The sequence below is a fragment of the Dreissena polymorpha genome, chromosome 5 (assembly GCF_020536995.1).
Source record: "Dreissena polymorpha isolate Duluth1 chromosome 5, UMN_Dpol_1.0, whole genome shotgun sequence".
Taxonomy (NCBI): domain Eukaryota; kingdom Metazoa; phylum Mollusca; class Bivalvia; order Myida; family Dreissenidae; genus Dreissena; species Dreissena polymorpha.
In genome coordinates this window covers 95,359,003-95,371,419 of record NC_068359.1, presented here as the reverse complement: position 1 = coordinate 95,371,419, position 12,417 = coordinate 95,359,003, and the positions used below count along the sequence as shown (strand labels likewise).

The window sequence follows — 12,417 nt, the reverse complement described above, 5'->3', positions numbered from 1 at the left end:
ATATTATGCGCATTTTTCACTGTTGAATTGAGCTGAAGAGAATTAACAGGTCAAAAGAGTTAGTTTAAATGTGGTAACTGACCAATTATCTGCAACTCATCTTGCTACCAGTTGTTTATAAAAAATATATATCATATTCGATATTTTACATGACTGTCCCAGTCCTCTAAGTCAAAACGAAAGTACGGTTGATATTCAAATGCATTATTTTTCTCTTTCCGGGATATTGTTTTAGTATGTTGATGCTGCAATAACAAATATAAGTGTATATGAAGTGAAAACACCAAAAATAAACAACAGTTTAGATAGACACCTATAAACATATACTGTAAGATGCGCATAATATCACTTTAATGTAACTCTGATTTCCCAGAGCCCGGAACAAATACCCAATTAAGTCATGTTAACCACTGATATTTGCTCGCTATTTCAGTCACCCTCGGTGGACCCCGGCTCTCCACAGCAACAAGATGCTGCCCTCACGATACAGACAAACTACCGTAAACACACGGCAGAGAAAGACGTAGCAAAACTGCGCGAAGACGAGGCCGCCGAGAAGATTCAGGCTGGTTTCCGAGGTTACCAGGATCGGCAGAAGTTTTCGGAGATAAAGTAAGTGTCTGCAGTTATACGTCTTTTGTATATGGATAGGTCATCCATAGTCTTTAAAGGGGCCTTTTCACAGATTTTGGCATTTTTTTTAACTTATTCATTAAATGCTTTATATTGATAAATGTAAACATTGGATCGTAAAAGCTCCAGTAAAAAATCAAGAAAAAAAATAAAAAAAGGAAAAGAACATTGCCCGGAGCAGGTTTCGAACCAGTGACCCCTGGAGTCCTGCCAGAGTCCTGAAGTAAAAACGCTTTAGCCTACTGAGCTATTCCGCCGAGTACACATTCTTGACGTATTTTATACATTATATAAGCAATCTTCGTAGTTTCACAAAATTTAACGACAAAAACAGAACTCTCCAAATTATTCAATCGTTTCACGTTGCAACACTTTATAATTTTTAGGTTTTAAAATCGTCAAAAGATGCATATAATGGCTATATTAGAGCATGGTTAATGTTCAGTATTACTGTTTCCTCACAAATATCATAACTAAAACGAAAACTTACGAATCTGAAACAACTTTATTCAATTTTGTCAATTTACCAAAGCGTGAAAAGATCCCTTTAAAGATTCATGGTAAGTAGATTCTGCTGAGTGTTTAGTAATGTGTGTAGAGAATGTTAGGTACAAGTTTAATATAGAGAGGTTTATCTTACAAAACTTATAATGGAGCCTTGTCATGGGTACATGGGGCTTAATACATGTGTGTAAAGTGTTGTCCCGGATAAGCCTGTGAGGTATGCACAGGCTAATCAGGGACAACACTATCCCTTTATATGGTAATTTTTTGTGAAAAAAAGTCTCTTCTTTGCCAAAATCCAGATAAGGCATAAAGTGTCATCCCTGATTAGCCTGTGTAGTCTGCTTGTCTGGAACAACATTTTTAACCCATTTAAGCCTAGTGGACTCTACCATCCTTTTTAATTGGATCAATTTATTTCCAAAATTAGGTATGTCTAGTATATTAATTTCTACATTTAGAATATTTCTCACAGAAATTCCTTTAAGCAAACAGTGTAGACCCTGATGAGATGCGGCGTCTCATCTGGGTCTACGCTGTTTGTCAAGGCCTTTTTTCTAGATGCTAGGCATAAATGGGTTAAGCACAAGCATTAAGCTTCATTTTCAATTAGGCTCAGACTCAAATATAAAACAACAAGTCTTCTGACCTTCATGCTGTGCAAGATAAACCTTCTCTGTATTGAACTTATATTCTAGTATTGTATTGGTTCACCATTCCCATCATTTTCTGCATTCCTTTTGATCTTTAACTTAACAAAAAAACACTTAACACCTGAAGAACCTGAAGCATACTGGTACAATTAAAACAAATAAGAGCATGGCACTGTTCATGTTGGCTTCCTTCTAAAGGGAAGAAAGATCGCTGTGGCGTAGTGGATATGGTGTCCGCCTAGCGATCGGGAGGTCACGGGTTCGATCCCCACTGTGGGAGCGTTTGTTAGATTTCCCCCATAGACACCAAGGAAACGGACTCGAGAGCGTTTCATATAAGCTTAGGCCTGTTATGCAATCGAGCTTAAATAAAAAGGTTTAAAAAAATATAAAAAAAAGGGAAGAAATTCAGATCACATTATCCTAGTCAATCACAATGTGACGATGTAAAATTATAATTTTTGTCTTGACAAAAGTCTGTTGTGTCCTCAGAAAAAAGGGGTGACAGGCAAGAAAAAGATGTTTTATTACAAAATACAGGCCTATCATTTAAATACCAAATAGAGCACTTATATGGTGCAGTTAAAGTGTTAAATAACTTAATTAATTTAATAAGTGCTGTGTTTTTTTTTGTTGGTTTTAAGTCATACATTGCATTGTCATGCACATGTTGGACACTTTTGTTTGCTAAGCATTATGGATTGTAGTGCCAAATGGTAACGGTAACCTAAACTAATGTTTTGTTTGGTATTGTTTTTTACTGGTCGCGGAAAGAACATGGGGAACAACCTTCAGAAACCCCAGAGGATGAAGGGTAAGAGTTGTCTCTCTTGATGAGTAGTGGCTGTAGATCTAGTTTATATAACAATTAAAGTGGTCATCATTATCATGTGTACATTTACGTACAGCTTTGATGTTCTCTCATGTTTTTAACAACTGTTAACAACTTTTTCTTTTAGAAACCAACACCTGAAACAACTGAACTGTTTTGGGCAATTAATTGTTATGTATTATACATGGGTTTATATGGGGCAAAATTCTCTAACTTACAATAGAATGCTGTCAATTATAATGTCAAACTGAGTAGGAAATGTTTGACAGTTGGGTCTTATGATTCAAGACACTCGTATTTTAACAATACAATTTTATGCTGAAAATATTCAATAAATAGCACTAGTGTCTGACAAAATTCATTAATATATACTTATAAATACATTTTTATTGTCAAAACATAATAAATGTGCCTTATTATTATGTAATTATTGGAATTAATTTTGTTTGCAAATACTAATCCTGTGATTTCAGAGAAAGGAATTTTTTCTATTTTTTTTCTTACTTTCCCATCGTCCATTAAGCATTGTTTTATGCTCCCTGGATTGAAAGATCAGGGGTATATATTGTATATTGTTTTTGGCCTGTCTGTCTCTCACTGTGTCAGTTAGTTAGTCAGTCAGTCATTCATTGTGTGTGTCCCAAAACTTTAACCTTGGTCATAACTTTTGCAATATTGAAGATATCAACTTATATTTGGCATGCATGTGTATCTCATGGAGCTGCACATTTTGACCGGAGAAAGGTCAAGGTCATCCTTCAAGGTCAAAGGCTTCAAAGCGGCGCAATAGGAGGCATTGTGTTTCTGACAAACACGTCTATTGTTTTGTGTTAAATTTGGTCCTTTTCCCAATCTCAAAGAGTTTATATTTTTCCCAAAGTATTTTTTTCAAATAAATCACAACATTGCGTTCATCTCGCTATCCAGCGCCATATGTTAAACCTGAGTTAATATAATACGGAAAACACTTTAATGCCCAAAGTATTGTTACAAAAAACAAAAACACACCCATTTATCAATTTTTGTCAAAACAACAGGCTTTTTCTAATCCAACTTAAGGGCCTCAGCTCCATTCTCAAAATGTTTGGGGGGGGGGGAAATTATCTGCATGAAAAGCATGATGCCTAACAAATGATGGAATTCTTGTAACATCAGTAATCAATATGTTAGCATTTAATTGGAACAAAAGACACTGACTGAGAAAAAAAAGAGATTTACACGTATTGCAAATATTTTGTTAAATATTTCTAACTCAATGCTTGATGTACTTATAATTCATGTCATGCATCTTTTTATGGAAAATTCAAGTTTTTATTAACCCTTTGCATGCTGGGAAATTTGTCGTCTGCTAAAATGTTGTCTGCTGAGTTTCTAAAATTAGCATTTTCTTCGATTTTTTTCAAAGAATACTATAAGAATAGCAAACAGTTTGGATCCTGGTGAGCGCCTTTAAAATTCGGTTCCAGCGTTGAAAGGGTTAAAATTGCACTTCTTATGTACAGAGCAATGTAAGTGCCACTTTTTGGTACAAAGCAAGTGTTCTATGCATTATGTTTTCTATAAGTTAATGCATGTTTATAAAACCACTTATTTTCACAAAGGAAATTCCTGGTCCTTGTGAATATATCTTCTTTAAGGGAATTAGCTCAAACACAGAATAAAGTTGTAACAATATATTTAATAATAAGAGGGCAGGTTCATTTTATTAATACAATATTTTCCCTTGTTATTTTAATTTTTTGTAACCGTTTAATAAGTTGAATCATGTAATATTTTTTCTTTTGAGTACGAAAGTCTCTATAACCTCATATTTTAATCTTCTTGCTTGTATTCAATTATTAAAATATTTGCTTTATTTACATAATTGCTGTTGTTTTGCTAGCCATCGCTTATAGTTTCACAATCTTTATGCACTTTCTTTTGTCAAGTACGTTGTAAATTTAGCCCATTTTGTAGTTAGTGTAGATGTGCTAACAAAATCAAGGGAAGAAATGCACAAAATAAAATGGGAAACAAATTATTATGAAAAAACTAGAACTGATTAGAAGTTATTGATAACATAATTGTTTCAGATTAAGTTTTATATACTTGACATTTTGTAGAAGTACTATATTTATTCTAAGTTATGATCTTTAGGGACATTTACAAATCGCAAAACTCTTTAGTGAACAAATGTTTATATAGTTACGAAACAAGTTTTTAAATCTGGCAGCAATATTTTTATCATAAGACCCACAGAAAACAGACACATGTGAGAAAAGTTATCTCATATTAAGGTTTGCATTTGCATTAGGATATAAATTTATGACATGTGAAAGTGATATACAAAGCACTTGATGAGATTAAATTGATTAACAAAAGTACCCTAGAAATGTTACAAAAACTAATAGTAAAAATCTTGTGTTTTGGTAACTGCATATTGATTTCTGTCTGGAGGCATCACCATTTTATTCAATACAAAAAGTGCTTGTAAAACATAGAAACATACACACACACATATTTCAAATAAAAAATGTTTAATTTCTATATAAAAAAAGTATTTTGGGAAAGTTAAAGGGTTTTTGAAATCAGAAATTAAATATGGTATATAATTATGAGACTTGTTTTGGGAAAACTGGGCTAAATGCATGTAAGTAAAGTGTCATCCCAGATAAAACAGAGGACACTTTCCACCTACGCTAGATGTTTTATTAGAACATAATTATTTTCTTTAAAGGCTCTATAATGGTCACAAATCCAATTATTATGCATATCAACTGGTCTTATTTTTACCAGATTTCAGTTACTCTTGCATAAAAACTGCTAATAACACAGCTTAGGTACAACGTTGTCAAGAATTATGGAAGATAAACCCGTTTCATAATTGGTAGAAATGTTTACATTTTTGCAACTAATGTGATGTGTAGCCTCAGAGCGTTGACATATGAAAAAATAGTGGAAAGAAAATTCAATTTTAATTCTATTTTAACAACTTTTTACCAGCAGAAAGTAACTTATTAGATCACTACAAACGTTTTAACCATTTAGTAGAGACCTACTTTGTGAGTGATACCGGAAAACGTCAAAAGTCATCGTTATATTTTTGGTGACCTAGCTGAGTCACTTTCTCTTTTGCGAGTAAACAGGGATGTAAATAAACTGATTGTTTGTAAACACAATTGACTTGGAGGACACTTTATTTTGAGCTCAAAACAAGTTGTATTGCTCATTTATTTATTATTATGTACAATAGCATATTTAGATTGTTTTTTGATAACTTTTATATATAAATATGAAAAAAATATGTAAAAATCTGTAAATAATTACGTATCTTCACCGTTATAGAGCCTTTAAACAACGATTTCTATAAAAGTGGAAAGGGTCGTCCCTTATGAGACTGTACAGGCTTATCTGAGATGACACTTTACGCAAAGCATTTAGCCCAATTTGCCCGGAATGAGGCTCATATATATTCTTCCGTTGTCTGATTGCAGAGAGCCCAGCAAAGACGATGATGATGCAGACATTGACCTCAACGATCCAGAGGTCGAAAAGGCGGCAGTAAAGATTCAGGCAGGCTTCAAAGGTTTCAAGGCTAGACAGGAGATCAAGGAGATGAAGGTCAGTAGGTCAAGTTTATGAGTGTTGAAAAAGGTCAAAGGTCAAAAGGTCATCGTCCTGTAGTGCATATCAATGGTCCCGAAGATAGCATTTTGTTTATTTTTGCCTTTATTATTTTTTTTATAATCATTAATTGCATGGGTTCTTTAGTTTCAAACTATACAATTCAGAATTTACTGAAATCAATAGTCAAAATAATTTCAGTGCAAACATTAAGTGGAACAAGTTTTAAAGTAATTACTTCTGATGTGACTTTCAAAGACAAATTCAGGAAGAGTAAATCCATATTATTAGTATTGACAGCTTTATAAGTGGGGGCTCTATTCCCTCATGTTTCCTGCTTCACTAAATTGTTAACGTTATGAAGTGATCATTAATAGATCTAACACCGTCTCCATACAAGACTGCTTTGAATGTGCATGATTAATTCACATAGGTTTGAAGTGTGTGTTGCTCACAACCCAGCTTCATATTTTATTTGTCCACTGTCATACGCCATAATTGCATAGTCAACCATTGTGGGGGATATTAATGAGAATGATTATCCCAACAAATGTATCACACATGTATCTGCTACGGAAATTGATTGCTAATCCTTGTAGGTGATTATTCGAGACCAACTATGGCAAACTATTTGCTACATTTTCATATATATTTGGCATAGCTGTAGCAGTTGGTAGCCTCTCTGGTCAAATGTTGCCATATTTGTTACATAAATTCTCTATATTTGGTAGTCCTATTGAAAGTAATTCTTGCTCCACTTCCAAAATATTCATACACACCAGAGTGTGTATAAATCAAATTCTTTTTTTTTGTTGTAACCAATGAAAAAGATTTCTGCTCCATTCTGAAATCAGCACAGTTAGATTGAATATTTGCCGCAGTTGAGTCCACATCTGCTGCCACCAATTAGCGATTGATTTCTGCTTCATTAAAGTAAGATACATCACAATTATCCAGCAGATCAATAACTCATTTACCACACATTTCGTCTACATTTGGCATTATTTATTGGAATGAATATTTGGTTAAATTTTTGTTACATTTGAGTCGTATAAGACCAAAGCATGTCCACATTTGTCATACATTTCATGCATATTTGCCATAGCCAGAGACATGGCTTTCAGCTCAGTTTTGTTGTGTTTGAGTCCAATTGTGTAGCAATGCCGAAAAACACCAAAGGCTTCATTCATAATTGTATTACCATAGAAATTGATAGCCTCTCCGTTTCAGTGTGATTAGCACATCACGGGGCGCCTAGCTATTTCAGGCATCATTGTGCTGTTGGTATGGTGATAATACGGTAGGTAGTCAGCTGCAATTTTTCTTGACCAATACTCAGAAAGTCTGTAACATTCATGATGGATGTCAGGCACTAACCAAGAGAGGGGAGAATTCCCACTTCTGTGCTCATCAGTTTGCTTCCAAATGTGGTAAGCTGTAAACAGTATTGGTTTTTTCATTCGGATTTTTCTCAGAGATCATTTAACCGCGGAACATATCGAAAGTGTTTGCCTTGTTTGCTGCAAGTATGGCTAAGGTAGGAAAGTGTATCAAGATTGTTGCTGGTAGGAAAGTATCTTAAGTTGTGTTAATATTTCAGATTAAAATATTAAATTATTTTACTTATATTTAAAAACACTTACATTTGCAATTTATTACCTTTTATTGACATTGTAAATTTACACTTTTTGCTACATGAACAGCCTTAAAATCGTTGAATTAAAACAAATCAACTTGTTATTGATAATGATGCAAAATTGTTTAAATTTAATATACAACACATGAATTATCTCTGCCTTAAATCAAGCAAGTTTGCAATTTTCATGCAAACATTGTTTTTAAAGGGATAAAAACTAATGGCCACTACATTTTTGAAACAAACAATTGTATTCCCTAATTTAAAGTACCCTGAATGATCTAAGAAAAATTACTGAAGTGGTTGTCAGTATGGGCTTAGTTCTCAAGGACTGGGGTCGTTTTCCAGAAGCATCTTAATTTAAAAAAAATCTTATCCTTAAATTAGGAAGTGTTTCATTTCATATTGCAATAGATTGGCATCAAGATATATTTTAAATAACATCATTGTGTCAATTTTATTTTAGGAATACCAAAAAAACATGTGTTTCCTTATTTAGTAAAGAAATACAAAACATTGTAATTTTTAACTTAAGTGAAATTGTTTAAGAAACGACTTAAGATGTTTCTGGAACACCACCCCAGATCTGTCAGAGGGGCCAGCTGGCTCAGTTATTAGAGCACCCAACTTCATTAATCTGAGGATGGGTGTCATGTCTCATGCCACATAACTTGTGTGGAGACTCATGGTTATGAACTTCTTTCTAAGGCCATTATCCCCCTATCTCTGATTCAAGTATGACAGTTGTCCGTTACTGGCATCGGTAAGAGGACTTTGAGTTCTGGTAAACCATCTTACCCAGAAAGAGTTGGTCAACTTATTGCCATCATAATTGGCTGAAAATATTGTGGGTAATGGCATTATCCATCGTAACAAACAGGCAAAACATAGATCTGTAAGAAAATGTTTACCCAGATTGTGTTTTATAATATAAGAATAATTATGTTTTATTAGGTAAGAATATGTTTTATAATATGACTGTAAACCATATTGAGAAAAAACTTCTTCTGAAAATGTATGAAAACAGCTAGCTTATTTGAAGGCATTTCATACTGAGTTGCAAACCGTATGTGATGAAATAATATTACTCTAAAGATGCTGAATCTGTAAAAAAAAGGACTTGTTTTTGTAAAATCATGGCATACTTTTGGAATAAACACATTACAAATGACTATATTGTTAAAAGATCTGAAGTTGTCTTAAAACTTAACCCTTTCAGCGCTGGAACCGAATTTCAAAGGCCTTTGCAAACAGTTTGAATCCAGATGAGACGCCACAGAACGTGGCGTCTCATCAGGATCCAAACTGTTTGCTATTCTGATAGTATTCTTTGAAAAAAATCGAAGAAAATGCTTATTTTAGAAATTCAGCAGACGACATTTTAGCAGATGACAAATTTCCCAGCATGCAAAGGGTTAAAAAATAGAGGATTACCGTATTTTACCATGCATAGCGCGCGGTTTTTTACCTTCAAATTTCAAAATAAAAATTCAGTGCGCGTAATACATTGACACAACGCTTTCCTGGTTGCTAAATTGCAAAAAATCCATTTCGTAATCGTAAATCTTCACAATTGCCGCCATTTTTGTTATTGCAGAAAACTACACCCTATAATGTTATAGACTGAAGGGGCCGTTGTCGAAACAACATATAGCGGGAAAGGTTAGGAATGAACGGGGTAGTAACAGTTTTGACAAAAATTAAAAGATGAAAAAAATGTCTTTGTTGGTGTTTTCACACTTCTTCATTGATTGTTCATTAAAAAAATCGAGCTATATCGATCCCCGTGCATCGCGGTATTGTAGTTTTTGTTGTCATGAAAACTCGTTGATTTACAACGCAAAACGTCTTATTTGAACTGAGGCTAATTATTTCAATCATATTTTTCAACTTCGCTTTTGCTTTATTTTGATAATTTAATCCAAAGTTTAATGTTAGCAATTCCGAAAATTTGCACTCTATGTGAATTGACAGTTTGACGTCATCAAAGGAAAGCCGCTTCCTGTCTGAAGCAATAAAGCGACAAGTTTCTCGCCGACAAAATTGGCTTCCTTTGTCTAGCAATCAACATGCCGAACCAATTGTGTGTTTGTTCCTTAATGGCAATCGTCCAATTAAATAATAGCACGTGCAAAGCTCCGCCTTCGAACCTTTTGAAGAAAACGGAGGTGGAGTTCACGGTTTTGAGCAAGTGTATTACGTAGGTTGAGTTCCGATTTGCCGAAATTACTCAGCCCTAAGCATTGAAACGACGAATACGTTTATCAATAATTTTCCGATCTCTGCATAAATATGCTACTGTGCGAGTATACTACGTAGGTTACAAACCAACAATAGAGATATAGACTCGTTTTATTTTCTTTCAATAGAGACAAACAAATGATATTTGTCAAATGGCTTTACGCCAATAACGCCAACTGTATTGGATTGAGCGTTCGGGTGTATTGTTTGTCTCACTATAATATCAACTAGACGCAGTGAAGGCGCGAAATACCGGGTCAAACTGGATTTAATGGGGAGCATCTCTTAATGGGGAAATATTTAAGTCGATGAAAAATAAAATGGGATCCACGGACGATTTGCGTAAAATTGGACATTGCGATGTTGCGGGTCTGCAGAAGAAGATGTCATACGATGTTGTGAGCGGCAGGTAATGAAAATGTTACACTGTTCAAATGTGAGTAATAGGTAATGGTGGTTCGAATTTAACGCGCAGGGGTCTTGAAAAAACACGCGCAGTGCGCAGCAATAAGGACATATCGGTGTTCACGAGAGAATAATCTTAAAAATTATCAAAAAATATAGTGCTATGCAACCCATGCCCCTGATCGTAAAAACGCTCCCTACTTTAAAACAAAAAATTAAGCGCCCGAAAAACTCAGATTAAATGATTGCGCAATATAAGAATGGCGGCCATTTTCGGGTTTTTGGTCTTGAATTCTTTTTTTTCTCCATTTTGGCTTTAAAAAATCGCATGCGCGTTATACATGGTAGCGCGTTATACATGGTAAAATACGGTATATTGCCTATTTATCCATCAATAAGTCTGTTTGTCTTATTTCACTGATTATCCTGCTGCTGTCCATGAATGCCAGAGTGTTCAAAGCTTTCCTTGTCTGAGTTTCAATGAACAGTATATGTAATGTTATCATTTGTATATGTAGCTCTGTATTATCATGAGATGTTTTTTGATAATCTCACCTTAAAAATGGGTATCATGAGCATTTCTTTGAAATGAGAGATATCAAATTATGTTGATAAAGATTCAATTGGTTTATATTCAAATATAATTAATAACACTTTTTTTATAATATACTGTTTTATTATATATACATTTATTAAACTCCAATGTAATGTATTGACCATTATTACTCCTTAATGATTCATTTTGGCAATGTTCTGGACATTTGAGGATAATAATGAGGATAATTTTGACATAAACTATTATTAGTCCATCTTTTAACACATCCCAGACAAATTCTGACCAATATGGTATTCATTTGGGATGTGTATGAGCACATTTTTTTGCCATGTAACATTTATTTCTTGAAACTGATGGGTTCTATAACTAATAAAAAATTCATAAAAACTTGGCCATAATCCACTGCAACATCTTAGTATCATAAAAAATGTATGCTTACCGGTAATGTTTTGCCATCAAGCACTTAAATTGTTTTGCCACTCTTGAGTCATTCTCTCACAAGACCAGCAATAATATTGAACTATAATATTGAGTAAAGTATTAAAAAAAAGATATACAATTTGTTGTTGTTTTCATCTATGAACAAAGAATTCACAAGAAATTCTAGTTATTTATATGAATATTTGTTTATCAACTGAATGAATAATTTATGATTAACTGAAACATACTAGCGCAAAATAGTTGTTTGGATTCCTTAAGACATAAAAATTATGGGTTGCAATTTGAAATCATTCAATTAATGTAAAATGAGTACACATTTATTTGTAATGTTTGATAAACACCATCCTCGTAATGATCAAGTTTGATTAAATTGTTAATACAGAAAAAATGCTAGACTGATCCTAATTTAGGCTCTTGATCTATTAAAAAGAGTCTTTTAATATGATTGTTAGATTATCAAAAGAAGGTGATCTTAAATAAATAAGTGAGTAGCTATTATCCTCACCGCATCTGGGCTACAATTTCCGCTGAAATTTTTTAAGTTTGCATTCCTATCCTTCTATTTCAACATTCTTTCATTTCACTGAAAGCTATTCCTGGAAACATTGGCTTTCAAATTATTATTGATTATACCAATGTCATTAGAGTTTCCTCCTAATGCTGCAGCCTGTTTTTATATTATTTCTTTATAGATTAATGCACTATTTAGGATCAGGACATGTACAAGATATTAGTGTTTCATTTGATACATTAGTACAGTTTTACCAACTATGTGAGGCTCCGAAAAAAAACACACTTAAATCTCGTTATAGATAAATAAATGAATTATAATTATAGTGTTAACATGTACAAAGGCATTGCATGATTGCATCTGTCGTATTTCATGCAACATTTTAATTTTAAACATGCTCTT

The 12,417-nt window shown here is 33.6% G+C and overlaps 1 protein-coding gene across 6 annotated transcripts in view; it reads left to right on the top strand.

Annotated features, from left to right (window-relative positions):
* Positions 1–12,417, top strand: part of LOC127880669 (uncharacterized) — a 59,657-nt gene that overhangs the window by 28,105 nt on the left and 19,135 nt on the right. For 5 of the 6 annotated variants that reach the window (XM_052428001.1, XM_052428003.1, XM_052428004.1 and 2 more), the window contains exons 4-6: positions 434–614; positions 2,556–2,604; positions 6,096–6,222. In XM_052428001.1, the coding sequence (XP_052283961.1) occupies positions 434–614; positions 2,556–2,604; positions 6,096–6,222 (357 nt within the window). The remainder of the gene's footprint in view (positions 1–433; positions 615–2,555; positions 2,605–6,095; positions 6,223–12,417) is intronic. The other variant, XM_052428002.1, reaches the window with a different exon arrangement.